Here is a 26,907-nt window from a genome sequence, read left to right as displayed (position 1 = left end):
CATACGCAGCTTGAGTACTCACTGCGTGTAGGGAGATTAGCAACTTCTGCGGCAGAGTCATGTCAACCACAAGTGTGCGTGCAGCTCCGATGGTACTCGATATTACCGATGATTTTGCATACTTGCACATTAGTACAGATGTGAGAAGAGGGTAAGGGGCGGCATTATGTAGTGCTGGGCGTCTACATGTTTCATTCATTAGCATATTTTCACAGCTAGCGGGTGCGTGCGAACGCAGCCGTGCGATCCGTGCTGAAACAGGCCCTAAGTTCCAACCAATATAATGCATTTTGCAACCTTAGTCTATTATTTTGGTGATTTGCCTGTTGGTTTTGTGTTCAATTTTTGTTTGATTTACAAACTGTTAGTAAATCAAGGAATCCTGTAGTCGTTTATGTAAAACTACCGATGTTTGTAAGATTTTCAATTTTGGTCTGGATTCAGTTATATAGTCGAATTTATAGTTGATTTTTCCGTTAGTAAATCTCCGATTTGCAAAAACTGTTACATATCTCCCAAAGTCTCTTACTACAGGTTGTTTTGCAGATTGATTGTCACTGCCACTGTATGAGGATACTTGTCATTCAGAACTGTGGGATTGCACAGTTCCTCCATCATGATGGCATTATGATGTATATTTTATACATTTTGTACTTTTCATTAGGTCCTTCAAAAACAGCTGGAAAATGTGAAGCATGAGGAGATGTCCTTACTAAGCAAACACAAAGACATAGAAAGCGAGCTAGCCATGGCTCGGGAACGTCTACAGCAGCAGGCTACAGAACTTGTGCTAAAAGCCAGTGAGTATTTTTCTAAAAGCTTTGTTATATGAGCATTACTAGTGTCAAATCAAACATGGCTATATATTATGTATTCTTCTTTCTTCCAGCTATTACTGCTTAACAGTATATATTTTACCAACATTTATTATTGTATGGTAATATTATATATGTTGTTATGCAGTATTTTGACCAATATCACTTATTATGACATATCTTATACTATGTGGAACTCAAGCTTCAGGTCCACAAGATTCCTGGCAGGTTTCAAATTGAAAAAAGGAGGGGTGATCCTGTAATTTGGTCTGAGTGTCAGGTAAAAGGATTTGTTTTCAATTTGGTCACATGGGTTGATCAATCGGATGTCATGAGGGTGCCTGTTACTCATGGCAGCAGATGGCCCATGGAGACCGCATCCAAAAATAATCAGATGATTTCAATGCAACAGAGGAAAGGCTCGTATATATGCTCTGTATCACATTCAATGAATAAAGACAAGGAAAAGGGGATATCATCGCACAGACAATTGAGAATAGAACCTGTAACAAATTGGTCCAGTGTCTCCTTCGGATGGTCAGTCTAGACGAGACCTCACTGCTTGCAAAGGTCTATCAGCACCTCTCTATCTTGTCGCTTGTAAACAGCTGCCATTTCTCTGCAGTTACTTGCCAAATAAAAAAAGATAAAAAAGAAAAACAAGAGAAAGGGAAGGGTATTGCTCTCATGTGTGACTTAGTAACCAGTTATAAGCAATAAGTCTCTTTCATATAATCAGTTTGTACTGATTCTAAGAGGCGGATACAATTCTTAAGCCTCACTCTTAGATGCTCCAGAGAATAAAAATATCTCCTATTGCACAAGCAGCCAACCAACTACGTTAGGGATCTCAGTAAGTATCCCTGACTAGGTGCAATTTCACTATGGCCAGAGCTGCGTAATTGGAATACCTAGATGTACAACACTTCCTGATACTGCCACCACCTGTGATAATTAAAGGGACCACAGGTTCCCTCACTCTTCTATAACAATTGTGCAAGACCCTAATATCGATATTTCATACACATGACATTGTAAGTTTCTTCAATAGCTACCGAATGAGACAGGGGCGAAACTAGGTAATTAAAGGCCAATAGCAAAAGTTTGTAAGGGCCCCTATGTACCACCCAATGGTGAATAATATATAGAACACATGTAACTTTGACAAAAAAGATGGGCCCCCCTCAGTTCTGGGCCCCAAAGCAGCTGCACCCCTTGCACCTATGGTAGTTACGCCCATGGAATGAGCCACTGGTACCAGCGATTTGGTGTTTCCATTATGTAATAGCATGGCTTTTAAACTTAGTTTAGAAGAATATATGAATTCTCTACATTTTGCATGGTTATGCTGAAACCCTAGTTCATCCATCAATCCATTTATATCTTTGCAGATGCAAAGGAAATCTTGTATTTAACATGCTAGGTTTTCATGTTATTTTCTAAACACAAAAATCCTTGTGTCTACAGTATAGCAAGCAAATTCCATCGGAGCAACCTGGATCCTAATATTTCGGCCTGTGGCTTTGAAAGTTTCAAATCCCTAACTAAGGGCCTGATTCAGCAAGCAATGCAAAGGAGAGAACGCACGCACCCGTCCGCTGCGAGGATATGCTAATCAGTGCATACGCACGGAGACAGCAGGACAAGATGCAGACGCCGAGCCCTATATTAAGCCGCCCATCTCCCTTTACTCAAAGCCTGATTAGTACGCAAGATAACGTAAACATCGGTAACATCGAGAACCATCGACCACATTTGCATAATAGTGGTTGACCAGACCTCGTGCAGGATCTTGGCAACTTCCTGTGTGCATAGAGTCTCATCACTCTGTCCGTCACCGCACTGGCTTAATAATGGACGCCCCTAAAACAGCATCCCAACACACAGGCACGCCTGCGTTCACCCGACCACCCCCCGTCACCACCAACAAACGGCACTTCCTGTCAATCAATATGGGAAGGGGTCTGTGTACACGCTGCGTTTAGTCTGCGTACGCTTACACAATCGCACTGGCTAGTTTGCGCAAGCGCAGTACAAAAACATCGGCCAAGTGCGTGCGTTCTCTCCTTTGCATTGCTTGCTGAATCAGGCCCTAAGTCATTTAGCTAGACAATTTCCCACTGCAGTTTATAAATAAGTAAACATGAAGTAAACATTTCTATTGTATTTGGTTCAAATGTATACAAATTTTATTGATTAATATTGACAGCTACTTAGCACAGATGGGGGTAGGTCAGAAATATTAAGCATAATAAGGATTTTAACAATACATATTGTTTGCAGTTGCTATCCCTTCACTTGTTATCTGTAAAGATAGTGTCCATGTTTATTGATAAATTCAACATAGAAAGGGACGTCGTTTGATTCCAGACAGCAATTGTAAATTATTATGCATTTTCAAGCATTTTTGAAGATATTGTATATGAAAAATGTGACGATAGAACATTTCTAGTATCATATTCTGAATCAACACATAAAAGTTAACAAAAACAACAGTTTTAATCCATGTTGCCGAAACCTAGTAGACTACTGAACATGTAAAGTGTAATTATTTATTATTAAAGAACATTACCTACATTGAGCAGTAATTATGCAAGAGATAAGATATCATTTTCCTTAAAAGGCTTCTGGAACCATACTTCTCTTATTTTATGCCCTCTTATTTTATGCAAGTTTTACCCATTCATATTTACCAATTACAGACATTCATCACTGGCACTGTTATATTCTAATTCACTTCCCTTTTAGACAGGTCTGAAGACAAGTGTTACAAGTAAAATGATTTCTTCATATTGTGTTGTATGTGATAGCACACCTCTTTACTTCCCTGCCCCTGTATTCTGTGCTTCACACAGCCGTTCTGCTGGGGCTCTGCCAAATCTGTAATACACTACTGGCAAATTAATAAAGCTCACTATTTAAATGGTAGCAGAGTTTTGTCAGTGGGAGAACCAATCACAAACCTCTCATCCTCCCTCCAACCCCACTGATGTCTTCATCCAAGGATGTGAGAGAAAAGGAAGAGTCTCAGGTTAAACAGATAAATGCAGCAGCCAACATTGTTCCGACAATGGAGAGGGAACATCTTATGACATATTTTCTTAGGGCGCATGCAGCTTCATATTCTTATAGAACTTTGTATTTTCTTCCTCAAGTTTTAATTTTGGGGCACAAATAAAAGATTTCTAATATACATCCAAATACATTTTTAAAATAAATGTGATAGTGAGGAAAATCTCACTGTGGTGTTCTGCACAGGGGCATAATTACAGTATGGTGGGTTCAGCTGCTTCGAGGTCTGGAGGCTGAAGAGAATCCCCCGAAGACAGTCCCGTCACTTTTCAAATCTCCCTGCTGTGCTCTCAAAAAGTAGAGCAGAGTCCTTTTCTGGGCGGTGCTTGTGCAATAGGCCTATTTGTCAGATGTGCAGAAGAGGTCCCCTTCTGGTTTTTATTGTGCAGAAGGGGTAGGCGGGCTACTATGAGACCATACCTATGTGAACTGACAGTGTGTACCATTGGCACAAGTACTTTCAAATTATTGTCTAACAACGAATCAATATAAATCTAAATATTATATTTAGAAATTCAAAACAAAGAAAATTAATATATCATAAAACACACCTTAATATATTTGTACAAATGCAGGTTTGTAATGCAGAGAAAGCTAAAGCTACTTGACAACACACAACATTATACATACCACTATATGAAGCAGGTAAATGAGTGTTAGCACTCGTGCGATGTCCTGTGCCTACCTTCAGCCTTGGCTGCATTCGACAATTTGTGAAAACAAAATGCACTGTCGTTCCACCTGTAGCCACCTGTAGCTATCTGTAGCTACCTGTAGCTACCTGTAGTACGCTATGTACTAAGCTGTAAATGCACGTAGTTCAGACGGAACCCATATGTGGAGAGAGTTCACCTCCAGTCTCCGGCTGCAGGAAAGGAGCTGCCAGGCACCCGATGGTAACAAAATCTCAATGGACACCCAGCAAATTGAGAAGGCGGTGGCACCTCTCCAGCCCGGTGCCTCCCTGCTGTGCAGGACCAGCTTACCGCATTGCGCTGGCCCTGGCTAATGTTACTATCTGCAAGTACATTTGAAGGTGTAACAGACTTTATGATCAAACACCAATTTCTGCATGTTTGCCTTGCTGAAGTGAGGCTGTTTGTTCTGGATCAGTCTGCAAATGTGGTTAAGGCTGTGGAGATTGCACATACAGTACATATGCTCCTCACCATGAGCTTGTGGCTAGGAAACCTGATGCCGCCAGTTGGAGAGGAGATAAGTCTGCAGGGAAGGACTTTAGCACTGCCAGCTGTCCCCCTGATGGATCCTCTCCCAATGCTTCTGGGTAACCTGCAACATGCTTTGTGTGCTACAAGGTGGGGCACAAGAGTTACAATTGCCTGAAAGAAAGTGGATCCTGCACCGATGCCACTTGCTCCCCCTGCAACTGTGTGTGACCGAGACTTACAAGCTTCCCTCAGACAATCTACAATCTGTCACCATGGGTAATAAGGTTGTTATTGGACTTGAGACATTGGCCCTGAACTGACCCTGGTGCGACCTGAACTTGTAGATTGCCAGGACTTCTGGAATCAGAGGAGTGAACCCAGCTATAGTAAAGATTCCTGGACTGCACACACTGAATATATATAATGGGAGGTGCTATCTGATGAGACTAATTGCAGGCACAGAAACAGACAAATCTCAGGTGCACAACTCCAAATGACTGATAATATATAAATGCAATCACATTTTGCAATCAATAGAGGTTTTTAGCATAATCATGGCCAAGGTTATGGGCCTACCCCCATATCCAGGTAACCTATTTAGGGTAGGTCCCTAACATACTAGGGTTCAAATCCAGAGTGCAGGACCCCCCCAAACTGGCCCAGCTAAACCGCTCCAGGGCACCGCCATAGTAAGAAAAGTGCAGTGTAAAAGAGATAGTTAAGAGCAGCCACAGCTGCATATAAAGAGGTTACCTGGATATGGGGGTAGGCCCATAACCTTGGCCATGATTATGCTAAAAACCTCTATTGATTGCAAAATTTTATTGCATTTATATATTATCAGCTATTTGGAGTTGTGCACCTGAGATTTGTCTGTTTCTGTGAACCCAGCTATCCCTATGGCCTGAATTTTTTTGGATTGAGGGTCTGGAAAAGGGATGAGGGAGTGGATGTATCGGAACATATTACCATGAACGGTTTATCGGGAATGGACCTGGGACAGATGAGGTCACAGTAGGTTTCTGCTAATGTTGCTTCTGTGTCATCAGATCTGGTAAAATTGTCAGACGCATCACAGGTCGTATGTGTTAATGATGAATTGTGCCATGACATGACTTTGTGTATAGACTCTGCAACTGTAAAACTGATAATCTATGTGATGAGGATAATGTAAAGAAGAATGAGGAAATGTGTTTATAACCTTCTGTAAATTGTGGGGAAGATACTTTATACCATGTGTAAGTAGCCTATGCAGTCAGAGGGCTCAGACCTTAGTCTAGACCACAGGCTCTCAAACTTGGTCCTCAGGACCCCAAACAGTGCATGTTTTCCAGGTCTCCTCACAGAACAGCTAGTGAAATAATTAGCTCCACCTGTGGATCTTTTAAAATGTGTCAGTGAGTAATGAATACACCTGTGCATCTGCTGGGTGACCTGGAAAACGTGACCTGTGTGGGGTCCTGAGGACCGAGTTTGAGAACCCTTGGTCTAGACCATCCTTCTGCCCACAGGACAGCCCTAGAATAAAGAGGACTGTTAATAATGTAGGATTCTGTAGTAAGGCTGAGACAGGATGGGGTAATTCTGTACCCCTGTAGTTTTATAGAATTGAGTGATAAAACTGATATAATTGGTGATGTATTTGAAAATTGCCATAAAGTTAAATTACATGACCGTGCAGAAGAGTGATCTGATATTACTGAGCAATGTTTTGAAGCGATTGTGTATACAAATGAGGGGGCCATCCATTCTGTGTCCTGCACTGTTAAATCAACTACCTCTGTGCTTGAAACTAATGTAGTTAGGGGTCTATTTACTAAGCAGTGTTAGGAGACAGAGTGAAAAGTGATAAGGTGCCAGCCAATCAGCTCTCAACTGTCATTTTTGAAACACAGCCTGTGAGATGACAGTTGGGAGCTGATTGTCTGGCACCTTATCACTTTTCACTCTGTCTCCTAACACTGCTTAGTAACTAGACCCCTTAGTGTGATAGTTAGACATGGTGAAAGGACTGCAGCATTTAAACCCACAATGCTAGAATCTAACCCTGTAGCTTTGCATAGCTCACAACTAGAGTTAGGATCTGTAGATGCTGTGTCCGCATGTGTTGAGCTAGAATAATTATGTGCCAGAACTGGTAGAGTCTCATATAACTGAGTATAGGGGGAAAGAAAATATTTTATTAGCAAAGCCCTTTTAAGGATATACCATGTGCCATACGGACAGAGAATTGTCGAGTAAAGGACAGATCCAGCGTGAGCAGGGGAAAGTTCTAGAACAGAATCAGGATCCCACATGTGCTGGAGATATCGATGGTATGTCCTCCTGCCGACAGGAATAAGGGATCAGGCATGGCTGGTTGTCAGTGTCAGAACCTGCTTTCTGAAAAAGTCATTCATTTATCTGAACAGGAACCTTTTGCCAAGGGCAGTGAACTTGAAGTTGCTGATGGGTTATCTCATCAGGGAAGTTCTGGAGAGATGCTGGTGGAAAGACCTAATGGGCCATTATCCCTCTGCCTCTTCTTCTAGGGGGAGGTGTAAGAAATATTGTAAGGCCTTGTGATTTAGGTTTCTTGTTGATGTATGAGTTATAAATCTGCTGCACACTTGTTAATAGAGTAGTAAGCCCTATGACAACTAGAATACTAGTTTTGTTTATTAACAGTCAGAGAATCATAGTACAGGAAAGCCTTTGTTAGCCCATGGAAGGTTAGTCATTAATATGTTAATTCCACTCAGGAGAGGAAAATGGTATAGGTCATTAAAATGCATCACTGTGGACATCCTAGAACCAGGTTGACATCTGTTGGCAGCAGACAGTGCGATTACTTGACAAGAGATCAGGACACACACAGCCTTTGTCCATTGGCAGCCAGAAGAAGCCAGCATAGTATGGGGGTAATCAAACCACAATGTGAATTCAGCCTCACATATACAGTCAGGTCCATAAATATTGGGACATTGACAGAATTTTCATATTTTGTCCTCTATTCAGCACCACAATGGCTTTGAAATGAAACAAACAAGATGTGGTTTAACTGCAGACTTTCAGATTTACTTTGAGGGTAATTACATCCAAATCAGGTGAACGGTGTAGGAATTACAACGGTTTCTATATGTGCCTCCCACTTTTTAAGGGGCCAAAAGTAATGGGACAAACTAAACAATCCTAAATCTAACTTTCACTTTTTAATACTTTGTTGCAAATCCTTTGCAGGCCATTACAGCCTGAAGTCTGGAACGTATAGACAACACCAGACGCTGGGTTTCATCCCTGGTGATGCTCTGCCAGGCCTCTACTGCAAATGTCTTCAGTTCCTGCTTGTTTTTGGGGCATTTTCCCTTCAGTTTTGTCTTCATCAAGTGAAATGCATGCTCAATTGGATTCAGGTCAGGGGATTGACTTGGCCATTGCATAACATTCCACTTTTTAGCCTTAAAAAACTCTTTGGTTGCTTTTACTAGTATGCTTCGGGTCATTGTCCATTTGCACTGTGAAGCGCTGTCCAATGAGTTCTGAAGCATTTGACTGAATATGAGCATATAATATTGCCCGAAACACTTCAGAATTCATTCTGCTGCTTTTGTCAGCAGTCACATCATCAATAAATAAAAGGGAACCAGTTCCATTGGCAGCCATACATGCCCACGCCAGGATGCTTCACTGATGAGGTGGTATGTTTTGGATCATGAGCAGTTCCTTTCCTTCTCTTCTCTTCCCATCACTCTGGTACAAGTTGATCTTTGTCTCATCTGTCAATAGGATGTTGTTCCAGAACTGTGATGGCTTTTTTAGATGTTGTTTGGCAAACTCTAATCTGGTCTTCCTGTTTTTGTGGCTCACCAATGGTTTGCATCTTGTGGTGAACCCTCTATATTCACTCTTGTGAAGTCTTCTCTTGATTGTTGACTTTGACACATATACATCTACCTCCTGGAGAGTGTTCTTGATTTGGCCAACTGTTGTGAAGGGGTTTTTCTTCACCAGGGAAATAATTCTTTTGTCATCCACCACAGTTGTTTTCCGTGGTCTTCAGGGTCTTTTGGTGTTGCTGAGCTCTCCGGTGCATTCTTTCTTTTTAAGAATGTTCCAAACAGTTGATTTGGCCACACCTAATGTTTTTGCTATCTCTCTGATGGGTTTGTTTTGATTTTTCAGCCTAATGATGGCTTGCTTCACTGATAGTGACAGCTCTTTGGATCTCATATTGAGAGTTGACAGCAACTGATTCCAAATGCAAATGTCACACCTAGGATCAACTCCAGACCTTTTACCTGCTTAATTGATAATGAAATTACTTTTGGCCCCTTAAAAAGTGGGAGGCACATATTGAAACTGTTGTAATTCCTACACCGTTCACCCGATTTGGATGTAATTACCCTCAAATTAAATCTGAAAGTCTGCAGTTAAAGCACATCTTGTTTGTATCATTTCAAAACCATTGTGGTGGTGAATAGAGGCCAAAATCTGAAAATTTTGTCAATGTCCCAATATTTATGGACCTGACTGTATGTGTCTACATCAGATCAAAGACATCAAATTTGATATAGTTTATGACATAAATGGATATGTCTATGGTAGCTAGGATAGTACAAAATCATAGAAATATATGTGAAATATAGACTCAGGCTAGGTGTGATTTAGAAATCACTCAGACCTATAATTTCCCAATACCACATCACATGGCTTCATATTTACAGTCATATTACAGCTAAAATAGCAGAGATTAATATGAACACCCCATATTTTAGGTAATCATTCCGCAGGGGGATTTCTGAAGAATTATTTGGATTTAAGCTAAATGTGACTGGAGCAGTTCGGGAAGGGTCCCAGATCTAATTTAAATAATCAACCAGTCAGCAGAGAACTGGATTACATCATCCTTGGGGTGATGCCTTGCTGATAAACTGTATGTGCAGCTGTTGCTCTGGGTTTAGACTCTGAGATTCATTCTGATTGAGGGACTGTACCATGACTTCTGCTGTGCCCCCAGCATGGATTTAACTGCGTGTTAATCTGTGTTTAAACCTTATTTTATTTAAAATTGCAACACATAAATGTAACCGTTTCCTTGTAACATTTTTTATACCTAAGCATTGTATTCTTTCTGTTAATAAGAATTCTTTAATTCATATATGCTCCAAAGCCCAGTCTTTGAGGAGACTATTAGACTGCTAGGGCTATGCTATAAACCAGGGGTCTTCAAACTTGGCCCTCCAGCTGCTGTGGAACTACACATCCCAGCATGCACTGCCACCTTTTTGATATAACAGCATGCTAAAACTATGTGCAGTGCATGCTGGGATGTGTAGTTCCACAGCATCTGGAGGGCCAAGTTTGAAGACCCCTGCATAAACTGTTAATAATTCTAGAAGCCGAGGGTGACCAGTTATCTGAGTGGGAATTATGTTGCTGAGCCTGTTCAATTGTGATAGAGATTTATGCTGTAAACTGTTAACAAATGCAAGAAGCAGGGGGCGACCGATTAACTGAGTGGGAATTGTGTCGCCGAGCCTACACAATTGTTTTAGAAGAGTAAGGGGACCTGTGGTCCCTTTAATTATCAGAGGTGGTGACAGTAACAATAATGGTGCGTACACACCTAAAGATTTTCTGCCCAACCATCCAACTAGTTGATTGGTTGGAATGAAAATCTGGTAAGGTATGAAAGCAAATGACATTCAGCAATTTACTCTCAAACGCCGGAAAATGGACACAAACTGTTGTTTGAACAAATTGTTTAGATCAAACATTTAACAAACTTGTCTGACGACCATCATCTGTTTTCTGGCATTTAGGAGCAAATTGCTGATCATCATTTACTCCCATACGTTACCAGATTTTCATTCCAACCAAACAACTAGTTTGATGGTTGGACAGAAAATCTGCACCTTAAGTGTTGTGTCTAGATATTCAAATTACTGTGCTCTGGCTATAGAGTGCAGTCAGTGATACTTACTGATGTCCCTAAAGGTGCCCACACACATACCGATGTCCTCACGATACGATTTTATGGTCAATTTCCTCATGAACTTTCACGGGAGCTCCCTTGCCGTCGTGATCACGATTTGGAGTTAAAAATGTCCAATCTGACTAAAGATCTATCTTGCAGCCAATGCATTGTATCCCAGATTGGCTAATCTGCCCTACAGCACGGCAGATCAGAAGATGCGATGTACAACGAGCGGGGACGCGCATCGGCATCATGCTCGTGAGTATAAACTCACGATTTGTACTTTTTTTACCCGATTCGTCGTCACGATTCGTCGAAATCGGCCAAGTCGTTTAAAATGTCGCTATGTGCCTGGGCACCTTAACACCATGTCAATCTTGTTAAATGCCATCAACTATAATATATTTTGCTGGCAAATCTGGACTGATTTGAAAGTTATTGCTTTGTTGTTTGGATTGCAGAGTGGTTTTATTATAAGTATTGTTGTTTTCTGTGCTTATGGGACAGTCAAGCAACATAGTAGCATTACATTGTGAAGGACTGGACCATCAGATAGGTGTTTGTTTAATAAAAGGTCAGTTTCCAAACTTGAGTCATGCCAAGTTGAAGCAAAGTATATTTGTAGACTACTTTTAAAAGACAAAACCATTGAAGGTAAACTTAATGCGGCAGAATTAAGTGCATGCAAATCTTTCGGATCTGTGGTTGGTAATTGATTGCTAAATTACTAAATAATTACAAAAAGTTAGGATGCTGTATGTTATTGAAGATACTTTTTTTACATTTGCATCTGGACTTCTTTATGGACGATTTGTGAGTTGTGAGTTATGAGCTTGGGAACAATTCCATTAAGATATACAATATTTTGTACAGAGGAACGGTATCAAGGGAGATGGGATCCAGCGATGAGAGGTGATTATTGCTTTAGACTGTAAGCTCTCACGAGCAGGGCCCTCTTCCCTCATGTGCTTTTCCTTTCCTCGCTTATACCATAATCTCTTCACCACTGCTTACAACGGCACCTAACCCTTGGGTCTGCCGCCCTCCTACTTATTTGAGTATTTGTTAGGATCCGCGGTAGCGGATCATCTTGGTGGCAGTTCCCATTTACAGTTGCGACTGGAACACTGCATCATGTCTTGTCCATGTTCCGGCTGTTGCAGGCAGCTGGATTCCTGTCTAGTCTGTGTACAGCTCTAAGCTGTATTATTGCCTGTCTGTGTGCAGACCTCAGCTGCACACTAGTTAATTGTCTGCCTGTGTGCTGAACTCAGCTGCACACTAGCCTGTCATTAGGGAAGGCTCCCTGCAGGGAATTGCTCTGATTGGACCCTGCATCTATAAGTTACTGCCAGTTACTCCATGCCGGTTATACTGTCTGAAGTCCAGAGAGAATGTGTGTCTGTGCCCAGAGGTCTGAGTCTTACCCGGTCCTACCTTGTTCCACAGTTCATGTTATGGAGTCATTCCTCCAGTGTCCAGTACCTGTTTATTTGTTCAGAAGGCACCTGTGTATCTTACCTTGCCGCTGCCTGTGGCAGATTCATACCTCAGTCCTGTCAGGCCGTGTCAGTTTGTGTCCACTGGATTCAAGTTTGCGGTATTCTCATCCTCGCTGCTTCCAACCAGTGTTCCTGCCATGTCTAAGTTCACCTGTTTACCGTATTGTTCCAGATGCACCTCGGCCGCAAGGCCGCATCACCTAGTTCCAGTCACACCACGACCTTCAAGCCCGCACCGTCCTGTTCCAGTCGCACATCGGCCCTCAAGGCCGCATCACCGAGTTCCAGTCATGCCACGGCCCTCAAGGCCACCATCTGGTACCATCCTGTACCAGTCGCACCTCGGCCCTCAGGCCGCATCACCTAGTACCAGTCATGTTATGGCCATCAAGGCTGCTCAGTCCTGTTTCAAGTTGCACCCCAGCCCTCAAGGCCGCACCGTCTAGTTCCTGTCTCACCAAGGCCCTGAAGGCCGCTCCATCCTGTTTCAAGTCGCACCTCAGCCCTAAAGGCTGCACCATCTAGTTTTTGTTTCGCCACGGCCCTCAAGGCCATCTCGCCTTGTTCCTGTCTGACCATGGCCCTCCAGGCCGCATAATCTTGTTCCAAGTCGCACCTCAGCCCTCCAGGCTGCACCATCTAGTTCCTGTCTCACCACGGCCCTCAAGGCCACATCACCTTATTCTTAGTCGTATCTCAGCCCTCAAGGCTGCCCTGTCTGGTTCTTGTCTCACCGCGGCACTCAAGGCTGCATTGCCTTGTTATCTTGAACTTTGTCTGCTCCCTCAGCCTGTATTCCTGATGCACATATTGTGCATCCTGTCTAGTCCTTGTCAGTATCCAGTCTGTCCAGTCCTGTGTGTATCTTGTCTTGTCCGTCTTGTACCTGTCAGTGTCTTGCCTGTCTTGTTCTTGCCAGTCCAGTCTTGTCCGTTATCTAGTATTGCCTGTCTTATCTGAAATTCTGCATACCACAGTCCTGGCCTGCCCTGCAGCTATAGTCACTGTCCAGCCTCTACTTGTCTGGTGACCCAGTTGCATTATAGTCCCAAGACATTCCTCAGACCATAGTGACCTGCCGCTATTAGTGCACAGTGTATTATCTACGGTAGTGCCATCTTTCTGCAGCATCACTCCAGCTAGTCCCCGTAGTGGAAGGACTGCCACATCATTACCCTGTCTAGTCCTAGGTCATCAGTCCTGCTATCTCATCTTTGTGTGAGAATCGTAACAGTATTATGACTGCTGATGCAACACTGTTTATAAAACATGTCCATGTCCTGCATTGTTCTGTACTGTAAGTCACTTTTTTCTTGTTTTGTTCAAACTGTTCTGTTTATGTACTCTGTAAGGTTCTGCGGACCCATTGTGGCACCATATAAATAAAAGACAATAATAACAATAATAATAATAAAAAAGAGACTAATTGCTGGTTTTTAAGAGAGGACTATACAACTCATAAGCGCAAAAAATAAGTAGAATTTATGTAGCCACCTTAGAGGGGATTTTTTATTATGTGTGTGTACCTCCCCTTATGCATTGCCCCCAGTAGTAGTCCTCCCTATGCAGTGCCCCTTATACAGTGCCCTCAGTAGTAGTCCCCCCTATGCAGTGCCCCCAGTAGTGCCCTTTATAGAGTGCCCCCAGTAGTAGCCCCTCTATCCAGTGCCCCCAGTAGTGGTCCCCCCTATGCAGTGCTCCCAGTAGTGTCCCTTATACAGTGCCCCCAGTAGTGGTCCCCCTATGCAGTGCCCCAGACGTGCCCCTTATACAGTGCCCCCAGTAGTAGTCCCCCCTATGCAGTGCCCCCAGTATTGCCCCTTATACAGTGCCCCCAGTAGTAGTGCCCCTTATACAGTGCCCCCCAGTAGTAGTCCCCTCTATGCAGTGCCCCCCAGTAGTTGTCCTCCCTAGGCAGTGCTCCCAGTAGTACCACTTATACAGTGCCCCCAGTAGTAATCCCCATATGCAGTGCTCCCAGTAGTAGCCCCTCTATGCAGTGCCCCCAGTAGTGGTCCCCCATATGCAGTGCTCCCAGTAGTGCCCCTTATACAGTGCCCCCAGTAGTGGTCCCCCTATGCAGTGCCCCCGGTAGTGCCCCTTATACAGTGCCCCCAGTAGTAGTCCCCCCTATGCAGTTCCCCTAGTAGTGGTCCCCCTATGCAGTGCCCCCAGTAGTGCCCCATATACAGTGCCCCCAGTAGTGCCCCTTATACTGTGCCCCCAATAGTGCCCCTTATACTGTGCCCCCAGTAGTGGTCCCCCTATGCAGTGCCCCCAGTAGTGCCCCATATACAGTGTCCCCCATAGTGGTCCCCCTATGCAGTGCCCCCAGTAGTGGCCCCCCAGTACATATATAAGACAATCACACACACACACACACACACAAAAATACACTTACCTGAATCTCCGCTCATGCGCCCGCCACCATCAGCTCCTTTGTCCTCCCGCTCTGTACAATGGGAGAGACGTCATGACGTTTCTCCCATCACCCATTGTGGGAGCCGCAAGGCGGAGCTCATGAGTGAGCTCCAGCTCGGCTCTCTCCGTGGACGCAGCAGCCAGTGACAGTCGGTGTGTTTGTTACCGTATAGTGAGGGCCGCTCTCACTGCAGTCTGCACTACACTGGCGACACTGCAGGGGACACTGGCGGCGGGTGCAGCGGCGCTGTTTGATGCAGGCGGCTATGGGCCCCTGCACCACAGTGGGCCCTGATGCAAGGCACCGTCTGCACTGCCGCTAGTTCTGCAACTGGTGTTACTAACTTTTTGCTTCCAAATTTGTGATTTAGTCATAATCACCCTATTTCCTTCATGTAGACAGAAAAAAATTAGAAATTGTTGATTAGTGTAATTATTCCAAGAAAACTGAAACAAATTATTCATAATTGCTTGAACTTCAAACCACTAATTTTTCCATATGGAAATAATGGAAGAAGATATTATAAAGAAGAGGGAATAATGAAAGACAATATTATTATTTCGAAATGCTGGATCCCCTTTCAGTACACTGGGTCTGATTCCGATCCGGAAATAAAGTTGATGTCTTACACAGATTGAGCGATTGTCTGCCATTACGCATACGTATAAGTTGCACTGAGCATACTCAGCGATTGAATTGCGATTTCTGTCAGAGAGGTTTTGCTCACAAAGTGATTGACAGGTAGTCGGAATTTGGGGAAAGTAATTGGGGGTGGCTACAGGAATGCAGACATGTCGGGACCGTTTAAACACTGTTTTCTGTGCGTGCAAATATTAGCCACTGTGATCTTGCTTGCAGCTGGAGAGTCTTATGGGGGTCACGAGAGAGACAGGTCAAGTCGATGGGCTCCCAATCTGCGTCAATGTTTACGTTATTGCACTTCGTCAGATGGATATGAGAAGGCAGCAATAGGCGTCCCTATGTCATATATTAGCAATTGCGGAGCTAGTAAATTAGCAAATGCAATTGCTTCCGGATCGGTATCAGGCCCGCTGTGCAACTAATGTATTGTTAAACTATCTGAAGTACACGGCGGTGCCCGGGTTTAAATCTTCAAGTTATTAAGTTAGGCATCCCAGACCAATTGCCACCCTCTGTGAAGTTTTCATCCAAATCCATCCACTGGAAGGCCCAGAACAGGCTCCCCGGTTCAAGGTTCTGCCCAGCGTGCACCAATAGGAGGTCCGACCGGGACCCTAACTCCCCTAAAACCTTGCCAGGATCCAACTGGACCACCTTGCGTTGATTTCACCCCAATCGGTGCAGGGGTGTCCGAATGCATAACCGGACAGGCAAACAAACAGACCAATGAATTTTATATATAAGATAACTTTTAAATGCCCACCATTAACATTATAACATTTTCAATACAGTGTGCTATAAATCACATTTTATTATTAGGACTCAGTTAGTAAATGCTTGTTAGCATTCTCAAAATGTTATTTATTACCCAAATAATTAGAAACTTACGGATCAACAGATTGGTTACTTCAATTTTGTCCCATTCTACCTTCCACCCTCAACATTTTATACTTTTGCAGAATGTTAAGATGCTATATAAAAAATACCCGTTGTTGTTGTTGTTGTTGTTGTTATTGTTGTTAATAAAAATCATAATAATACAATAATAACTTCATAATGGAAACCAATGTTTTTTTAAAGGTCATATTGGTATGCTACAAGCTACACAGATGACACAGGAAGCCACCATACAAGATCTGGAATCGGAGAAAATTAGGATAAAAGAAAAAATCATAAGGCTGGAGGAAGAACGGGCTATATTGCAAAGCAAAAATCAAAACCTTGATGAGCGCCAAAGGCAACAGATCCTCGCGCTGGAGAAGGTTAAGATTGCATGCATTACATATTAATAAACAAGTATTTGTGTTGGTTACAGCTATCTAGCATGTTATTAATTGACATGTTATATATATATTAAATCATTACTCTTTTGTACTCAAACATCTAGCCTCAATATGTCACGCAGCGCGACTTGCCTGGCGTGAGTGAGCCACCCCGTGCTACTCTGCTAGCGTTGGATATCTTTTTTGCCAAAACCAAAAATGTGTCTAAGATGCATTGTGATGCGACTATGACGCACCAGCAGATTGTGCTGATTACTTTGATATGCGATACTTGTATATCTGTGTGCGACTGAGTCTGTATATGATCACAACGGAACTTGGAATGAAAAAAGCTGCCACCGCTACACTGTAGCACTTTGTATACAACAAGTGTTGCATATTAAATGAATCAGCACAGTCTGCTTGTGTTTCCTAGTCATATCGAATTGCATCTTAGATGCATTTTTGTCAAAAAAGAGGTAAAATGGACACCCGGCGCTAGCAGTCTCTCACGGTACCTGCCGCACAGAGAAGGGGCTTTTTAGCGCGACTGCAACAAAGATGTATAAGGACACATCTGTATAACAAAATGTGTTGGTGACACTTGCATAATTTATTCTATCATAGAAGTATTGATACAGTATGTTTCTTTACCGCAGTGGTTCCGAACTCCAGTCCCCAAGTACCCCCAACAGGTCATGTTTTTTAATTTCTTTAATCATGCACAGGTGAGTTAATCTATGATGCTGGTATCCTATTTGCTACCACAGACAGAAATCCTGAAACAATGATCTGCAAGGGGTACTGGAGGGCTGCAGTTGAGAACCTCAATAGTAACTAAATTGCTTTATTAAACTGTCGTTCCCACAAATATGGCTGTCACTCTGAAAATGATTTTAACTTGGAGTATGGAAGCTGGCAAAAACATATTCTGCTCACACATTATACCATTGTATGCAGTTATTATTAGAGATGAGCGGGTTCGGTTTCCTGGACCCGTACTTAGGGGTTCCAAGTGGCTCCGAGTCCCGGTACAGGTCTTCCTCCTCTTAACGGCGTCTGTTCTCTGTGTTTTGGTTTCTCTTACTCTGTTTGTAGGATGCAATTAGTTGCCGTTACCATTGGTAACGGGCTGCTGGTTGCCTGAGGGTGGCTGTCTCTCAGCCAACCAGTGGCCTGTTAAGATAGATTGGGGGGGGGGGGCAGAGAGAACATGCAGCTTGGAATGGGGGTGGGGGCATGGAGAACTTGCAGCCTTGGATTGGGAGGGGCACAGGGAACATGCAGCCAGGGATTGGGGGGTGTCACAGAAGACATGCAGCCTGGGACTGGGGGGTTAGCACAGGGAACATACAGTCCGGGAGTGGGTGAGTGTCAGAAAATAATAATCAGAAAAAACCAGAGTGAACACAATAAAAAACATTAGGGGGGGGTCATTTGAGTTCAGTAATGAACATACAGATGAGGGGGGCAGGTACTGCACGGGCTGGTACTTTATTGTGATTACAGATGGGGAGTGTGTTGTCGGAATCCAGAGCACATTGAATAAATTAAAGAAAATACAGATGGGGGTTGGGGGGCAGAGGGGTGAGTGCCCAATAAAATTAAAACCACAGAGGGAGGGGTGTATGAAACTCAGTAAGGAACATACGGGTGAAGAGAGAGAGCAAGTTCAGAAAAGAACATGCAGATGAGAGGGCACTGTAAGGAAAACATATGGGGGTGGCAAATACAGAGATATGAAGGGGCATTTATAGAACTAAAGAGGTGGTCAAAATTGATTGGAAATGACTGTATATTATTAATATTATTGTGGTTAATAATACTGTAGGATCAAATATAGGCCCAAATTATTTGATTTTAGCTGAGGGGTCTGCAGTGTCTTACATAGGGCCTGATTCAGCAAGGAACGCACGCTAGCAGATGCACGCACCCGTCCGCTGAGAGAATATGCTAATCAGTGCATACACACGGAGACCGCAGCACAAGATGCAGATGCCCAGCCCATATTAAGCTGCCCATCTCCCTTTACTCATAGCCTGATCAGTAAGCAGGATAGCGTAAACATCGGTAACATCGAGAACCATCGGACTCATACGCACAATAGTGGTTGACATGACCTGCCGTAGGATTTTGGCCGCTTCCTGTATACAGCTTACGGTAGGGCTGCGTATGCTGCCGCATTGCCTTAATTATGCACGCCCCTATAACAGCGTTATAACGCCTGCGTTCACCTGACCAACCCCCCGTCACCACCCACAAGCAGCACTTCCTGTCAATCAATATCGGAAGGGTCTGCGTGCACACTGTGTGTAGTCTGCGTACCATAACCCGATCGCACTGGCTAGTTCGCGCACGCGCAGTGCGATGCATACACATGCGCAGATCAAAAACATTGGCCAAGTACGTGCGGTCTCTCCTTTGTGTTCCTTGCTGAATCAGACCCATAGAACATAAACAGAAGTAGTGCAAACAAAACATGAAAAAGTAAAAAGAAAATCCAAGACACTTACAAAATAATACAGAATCCCCAGTAGTGGTCCCCCTTAAGCAGCCCCTCAGTAATGGTCCCCCTTACGCAGGCCCCCATTAGTGTCCCTTATGCAATGCCCCCAGTAGTGGTCCCCTTATGCAGGCCCTCTGTAGTGATCCCCCCTATGCAGTGCCCCCCAGTAGTGGTCCCCCTTATGCAGGCCCCCTGTAGTGCCCTTTATACAGTGCCCCCAGTAGTGGTCCCCCTTATCCAGGCTCCCAGTAGTGATTCCCCCATGCAGTGCCCCCAGTAGTGGTCCCCCTTATGCAGGCCCCCAGTAGTGCCCGTTAAACAGTGCCCCCAGTAGTGGTCCCCCTTATGCAGGTTCCAGTAGTGATACCCCCTATGCAGTGCCCCCCCCGGAGTGGTCGCCCTTATGCAGGCCCCCAGTAGTGCCCTTTATACAGTGCCCACAGTAGTGGTCCCCCTCATGCAGGCCCCCAGTAGTGACCCCCCCTATGCAGTGCCCCTTATACAGTGCCCCCTGTAGTGGTCCCCCCTATGCAGTGCTTGCTCCCAGTAGTTTTCCCCCGATGCAGTGCCCCCAGTAGTGGTCCCTTCTATGCAGGCCCCCAGTAGTCGTTGCCCTTCTGCAGGCCCCCAGTAGTGATCTCCCCTATGCAGTGCCCCTTATGCAGTGCCCCCAGTAGTAGCCCCCCTGTGCAGTGCTCCTTATGCCCCCAGTAGTAAGCCCCTTATATAGTGCCCCCAGTAGTAACCCCCCCTATGCAGTGCTTGCTCCCAGTAGTTTTGCCCCGATGCAGTGCCCCCAGTTGTGGTCCCCTCTATGCAGGCCCCCAGTAGTGCCCCTTATACAGTGCCCCCAGTAGTCGTCGCCCTTCTGCAGGCCCCCAGTAGTGATCCCCCCTATGCAGTGCCCTCAGTAGTAGCCCCCCTGTGCTCCTGGTGCCCCAGTAGTAAGCCCCTTATATAGTGCCCCCAGTAGTAGTCCCCCCTATGCAGTGCCCCCCCTATGTAGTGCCCTTTATATAGTGCCCCCAGTAGTAGTCCCCCCTATGCAGTGCTTGCTCCCAGTAGTTTTCCCCCGATGCAGTGCCCCCAGTAGTGGTCCCCTCTATTCAGTGCCCCCAGTTGTGGTCCCCTCTATGCAGGCCCCCAGTAGTACCCCTTATACAGTGCCCCCAGTAGTCTTCGCCCTTCTGCAGGTCCCCAGTAGTGATCCCCCCTATGCAGTGCCCCTTATGCAGTGCTCCTTGTGCCCCCAGTAGTAAGCCCCTTATATAGTGCCCCCAGTAGTAGTCCCCCCTATGCAGTGCCCCTAGTAGTGGCCCCCCCTATGCAGTGCCCCTTATATAGTGCCCCCAGTAGTAACCCCCCTATGCAGTGCCCCCCTTTACGTAGTGCCCTTTATATAGTGCCCCCAGTAGTAGTCCCCCCTATGCAGTGCTTGCTCCCAGTAGTGTTCCCCCGATGCAGTGCCCCCAGTAGTGGTCCCTCGATGCAGTGGCCCAAGTAGTAGTCCACCCCAGTATTGCCCCGAGTAGTGGTCCCCCGATGCAGTGGCCCCAGTAGTAGTCCACCCCAGTATTGTCCCCAGTAGTGGTCCCCCGATGCAGTGCCCCCAGTAGTGGTCCCCAGATGCAGTTCCCCCAGTAGTAGTCCCCCCCCAGTATTGCCCCCAGTAGTGGTCCCCCGATGCAGTTCCCCCAGTAGTAGTCCCCCCCAGTATTGCCCCCAGTGGTGGTCCCCCAATGCCGTGCCCCCAGTAGTGCCCCCCCCGATGCAGTGCCCCCAGTAGTAGTCCCTCCCCAGTAGTGGTCCCCCCCAATGCAGGGCCCCCAGCAGTAGTCCCCCTCTCAACGCCCCTCACACCACTGGTCCGATGGCACCCAGGGCACACGGCCTGGTCGACCCCCCAAAGTTACGACACTGCTAATGAGAGCTTCCGAATGTTGGTGGGTAAACATCAGACAACCCACAATGCGACGGATGACCCAGCCGACCCACAATGCGATGGACGACACATTGTGCAGTCTATACACGCCACACAATCTGGTGAACAACCGCACGATATTTCGTTCACTAGCCGCATCCAAATGAATGGGGTCATTCATCACATTGACAGATTGACCAACATGTACTGCAGATCTGTCGCTGCGATGAACGACCCCGCAGGAGAGCACAGGAGGCGACTATATGTTGACCCAATCCGCCGCTGCCCTAATGTGTACCCAGCTTTAGAGCAGTGGTTCTCAACCTCAATCCTCAAGTTTTCTCAACAGGTCATGATTTTAGAATTTCTGTCTGTAGATACAGGTTGGATAATGACTGACCCAGCAAAATAGATTAACTCAGCTGTGCATGATTGAAAATATCTACAAAAGATGACCTGTTGGTTGTGGACCTAGTGTAGTATGAAAGTCGACATTCAGAATGTTGACACCAGAATGTTGACAGGTACTGAATGTCGGTAGGCGTTCCCACCCTTTGTAGCGAGACCCATAGCGACGGCTTGCCTGTCGCTATCCGGGTCTCGCGCATGCGCACGACGGAGCTGGGTCTGTCGTGCGCATGCGCACTGGGCCAACATCGACCCGCGTGCGAGCGCTCAGCGCTCGCGAGCGAGTCTGAATCAGGCCCAGTGTACAGAAATACCCACTGGTGGAATCTCAGATCCACTACTTACATACAAAAGATGCAGCATCGGGAACATCAGTCACACATCAACTAAACCATCGAACTTCTGAGCAACCCTATGGTGTCTCAGAATATCGGTCTCAACTAATGCTGGCCATACACTAGCGCGATTACACGATTTTAGATGCATCATACGATGAATTGTGTGAAAATCGTGTACTATTTAGGTAGGAATATAGGGCCTGATTCAGACCCACTCGCGAGCGGCTGTACGCTCGCAAGTGGGTCGATGGTCTGCACTGAGCATGCACACGACGGAGGGAGCTCCGTCGTGCGCATGCGCCAGACACGACGAGCGAAGGACTTTCCTTCGCTCGTTGTGTCCGATCAAAGGGGGCGTGCTGTCAATGTTGATTGACAGCACGCCCCCTTTGGTGGGCGTGCCGGGGGCGTGCCTCCCTGACGGGGGCGTTCCCACGGGAACGCCTCCCGTCAGAAGCCGGCCCACTGACATCACTAGTGATGTCAGTGGGAGTGATTTTGGCTCTGATAGAGCCAAAATCACTCCGGAGCTTGCGGTTGAAAACCTCAACCGCAGGCTCCGGCTCGCAATTTCGATGGTCGCGATGGTCACGACCATCGCGGCCATCAAAATGCACGCTCGTATAGCCTGTGGGTGGTGACCCACAGCTATACGAGCGTCCAGGAGGACGCTCCATGAAAAAGGAGCCCGGCCCTCATGCAGAGCGTGCGCTCTGTTCAGAGCGTACGGCTCTGAATGAGGGCCATAATACGATGCGCGCTCCCCCCGCTGTTCTATCGTATCTTATGATCAGACGTGCAGCCCATATTATCCGTCGTGACCTTAGCAGATCGTGTCGTGTTCTTGCGCATGCGATGCATCGTGTGTCCGACTGTCTGAGCGGTGACATTCAAATCTATTATGATCACGTTTTTGGTGAGGCACACGATCGATCGTATCACGGCCAGTCGTATAGGGGGCGAGTGGTCGTACGTCAGATTGTATGTTCATCGTGTGTGAAAAAAGCACCAGATCGTGCAGCACCAGGACTGCAGGGAGCTGCCGGGGAGATCAAGGTAAAACGTATGATGAATCACATCTTATGCTGGTCGTACTAGTGTATGGCCAGTATAAGACGCCGGGGTCAACTGCCAACAAATTATTTGCAGTGGCTCACTAGGAGAAACCCATAAAATGGTGATGACAAATCTGCATTTTTGAACATATGCAAATACAGTAATACGGCCTCTTAGGCATGTATCTATTTATACTATACAAACTGGCATAGTCCTTATACAGCATAAGGGACCTCATTCAGAGGCGGTCGTTAGGTGCAAGTGGTCGCACTGAATCAGGACGGCCGCTTGCATCCTGAACGACCGCCTCCTTGTCGATCGCTAAGCTGTGGGTTAACACCCACAGCTCTAGCGACCGACATGGGGTTACGACCAGACCCTAAGGTTGGGTCTGGGCACTTGTAAGCCCCAGGGAGCTTCATGCTCTGATCGAGCAGGAAGCTCCCCACTGACATCAGCAATGATGTCAGTGGGGCCGCCCCCAAACGGCAAGCGTTCCGGCGGGAACGCCTCCATTTGGGCAGGCACGCCCCCTGCCCGCCTCCCAAACGGGGCAAGCTGTCACTCACCATCGACAGCTCGCCCCCTTTGGTGCGGGCTCCGTCGTGCGCATGCCCAGTGGGGCAACATCGAGTCGGTTGCGAGCGCTCAGCGCTTATGACCGACTCTGAATGACCCCCAAGGTCCTGTGTTCTTTAAAATAAGGACATAGGGCCTAATTCACTACGGAACACATCTGCTAATGCAATAGCAATTATGCACACGGTTCAACTGCGATAGTATGCTAATCCTTTGCGATCGCAATGCCGCCACTGTACTACGTAAGGATGCCCACTTTACCTTACACACATCCTTAATGTTTAGCAAGACTTCAAAACCATCGGTACGATCAAGTACCATTGCAGCCTCACACAAACTTACACAAGCCCTGACCTTACTCAGAAATTGCTAACTTCCAGGGCATCGCAGTGGATAATTTATGCTCGCCCATGCCACGGCATTCAAACGCACTGGCACGCTGGCGTTTGGCCAACCACCTCCCCCGTTACCACCTATAAATGGCACTTCCTGTCAATCACTCTGTGATGGGTCTGGGTAGCTGCTGCAATCGCAGTCCCGATCGCAATGGCTAGTTCGGGAATGCGCACTGCGATGCATTCGCATGAGCAGTACGCACCAATCAGTTGATTGCGTGCGTATTAGCAACTGCGTTCCTTGCTGAATCAGGCCCACTGTCTGTTTTTGAGAAGCAAAAAAGTTTTCCATTTCCCTTTATGTCAATTTCCCCAGAAACTACACTAAGGGGTAAATTTACTAAAGTGAGAGTTATTTAGAAGTGAAGATGTTGTTCTTAGCAACCTATCAAATTCTACTTAACATTTAACTTGTACCTTTCAGAAGATAATAGCTAGAATCTGATTGGTTGCTATAGGCAACATATTCACTTCTAGAAACTCTCACTTTAATAAATTTACCCCTAAAACAATCTGTTTTCTCAAAACAGTAGAGATTACTTTCCGAGCTTTGCTGCATTGCTTCTTGCTCTAGCAATTCTCTTCCACTGAACGATTCTCACATGTCTATTTTATCTCATTTTCATCTTAAGCTATAAATAGTAAGATCCTTAAGTCTACAATAATCATCAATTAATAAATAATAATAAAAAAAAGCCATTACAGCACTTTATTACATTTTGCTTAATTTGTATGCTCCTGCCTCCAGAACTAAACACAGTATGGTCACACTTGCCTACTTTTTCTCCCTCCTTACGGGAGGGAGCTGTCAGGCTTCCACGGCGGGGGGGCATGTCGCATCTGAAAGGGGGCATGACGCGGCCATGATGCTCCATTGGGGGCGGAGCATGGGTCGTCACAACACGATCACGTCATCGTGGCACTGCCCCTTCTTCACAGTGCCGAAATTAACAGCATTATGAAGCAGGGGGCAGGGCCATGATGACACGACCCAGCGCGAATCACGCCACGGCCCTCCCACGCTGCAGGGGTTTCAAGTGTAACTGTGGGGGGTGCCGGATGAGTCAGCGGCCACGGGGGGGGGGGGGGGGGTATGAGTATAGTCTGTGTGGCATAAATAGAACTCTGAATTTCAAATCATCACCTCTCTTTGTCTACTGCTGGTGTCCCTTCCTATATAACTCAGTATGCAGCTGGCTTTTTGTGCTACCTACAGTGGATACTGGGCCTGATTCAGCATAGACCGCAATTGCGATCGCAGCTCTGTAATCGCACACAGTGCACCTGCTAAAATATGCTAATGTCTGCCAGTACTCAGCCAGCATAGAGACGCCCACTGCTGCTTTCTCACATCTGTAATACCTTACAGTCCTGGGTATGCATTGTTACTATCAGAGAACATCGGCCCGTCACGCACAATTACAGTAGATCTGACCCGTCTCAGAAACTGCAAGTCTCGTCACACGCAGCTGCGTATACAATCGCAGTGGTTAATTTATGCACGCCCATGCAACGGACAGGCACGCCTGCGTTTCCCCAACCACTCCCCCGTCACCACCGCCCAAACGCTCAAGGCCTGTCACTCACTCTGTGATGGATTCCTGTCTTCGTGCGGAATCACAGTGCGATTGCGCTCACGTGCAGTGTGCTGTATGTGCGGTACGCAACAATCGGCTGATCTGGGTATATTTTTGCTAATTGTGCTGTATCAGACACATTGTATAGTAATTTTGCTAATACTTTTCCACTATGGGCCTGATTCAGCAAGGATCGCAGTTGCTAATATGTACATAATTGGCCGATTGTTGCATACTGCGCATGCGAATGCATTACAGTGCGCGTGCACAAACTAGCCACTGTGATGGGACTGCAGTGACTACTAGGACCCATCGCAGAGTGATTGACAGGAAGTGCCGTTTGTGGGTGTTGACTATAGTGTGAAAGGGGTATTACAGGCACTACTGTATGGCATTATGTCAATTACAGGCGGTACTGTGTGAAAAAATGTGGATTACCGGTACAACTGTGTGGCATAATGTTAATTGCGGGCACTACTGTGTGAAAAAATGGCCTGAGGGGCTTATAACAAAACACAAAAGGAGAGAAATCTAGGCCTACTGTAAAAGAACTGCATCAATGTTCTTTTAGTCTTTACATGCAAAGTTTATTATGATATGAATACATAACTATTTAAAGCAAAGGGTTCTAGAACAAGAACACATTTTTAAATACTATTTTTATATGATCTTGTCCTTTATGTGTGGGAAAGAGGTCAAAGGTGAGATTGAGGACTTTGCATCACTATAGAAGAGGCAGTGGGGAAAGTGTTCCTGGTTTAAAAGATACTACTTGTTTGCCCTTTTGACGCAGTGGGGCTGTTATGATCCCCAGAGTAACTCTTTCTGCTACAAGATAGATATAGTCGTTAGAGACCAGGAGTTGCGACAGTGGTTTATCAGAATCTGGAGTAGCTTTGAGGGCCGACGTGTACTTGACTGAGGTGCGGACTTGGGGCAGAGTTGCAGCCTTGAGAGCTGATGTGTATTTGGCTGAGGTATGGCCTTGGGGCCGAGCTGCAGCCTTGAGGACTGATGTGTACTTGGCTGAAGTGTGGCCTTGTGGCCAAGTTGCAGCTTTGAGAGCTGATGTAATCTTGGCTGAGGTGCAGCCTTGTGATCGATCTGCAGCCTTGAGGGTTGATGTGCACTTGGCTGAGATGCGGCCTTGTGGCCAAGTTGCAGCTTTGAGAGCGGATGTATACTTGGTTGAGGTGTGGCCTTGAGAGCTGATGTGTACTTGGCTGAAGTGCGGCCTTGGGGCCGAGTTGCAACCTTGAGGGCTGATGTGTACTTGGCTGAGGTGCG

The 26,907-nt window shown here is 45.9% G+C and overlaps 1 protein-coding gene across 6 annotated transcripts in view; it reads left to right on the top strand.

Moving 5' to 3' along the window:
- The window catches only part of FAM184A (family with sequence similarity 184 member A), a 350,858-nt gene that overhangs the window by 217,646 nt on the left and 106,305 nt on the right, over positions 1–26,907 (top strand). For all 6 annotated transcript variants that reach the window (XM_088480987.1, XM_088480985.1, XM_088480982.1 and 3 more), the window contains exons 3-4: positions 665–800; positions 16,659–16,840. In XM_088480987.1, the coding sequence (XP_088337113.1) occupies positions 665–800; positions 16,659–16,840 (318 nt within the window). The remainder of the gene's footprint in view (positions 1–664; positions 801–16,658; positions 16,841–26,907) is intronic.

The sequence above is a fragment of the Taudactylus pleione genome, unplaced genomic scaffold (assembly GCF_031769625.1).
Source record: "Taudactylus pleione unplaced genomic scaffold, aTauple2 ptg000259l, whole genome shotgun sequence".
Classification (NCBI taxonomy): domain Eukaryota; kingdom Metazoa; phylum Chordata; class Amphibia; order Anura; family Myobatrachidae; genus Taudactylus; species Taudactylus pleione.
The sequence above is the reverse complement of the archived record's forward strand: the minus strand, read 5'-3'. Positions and strand labels throughout refer to the sequence as shown.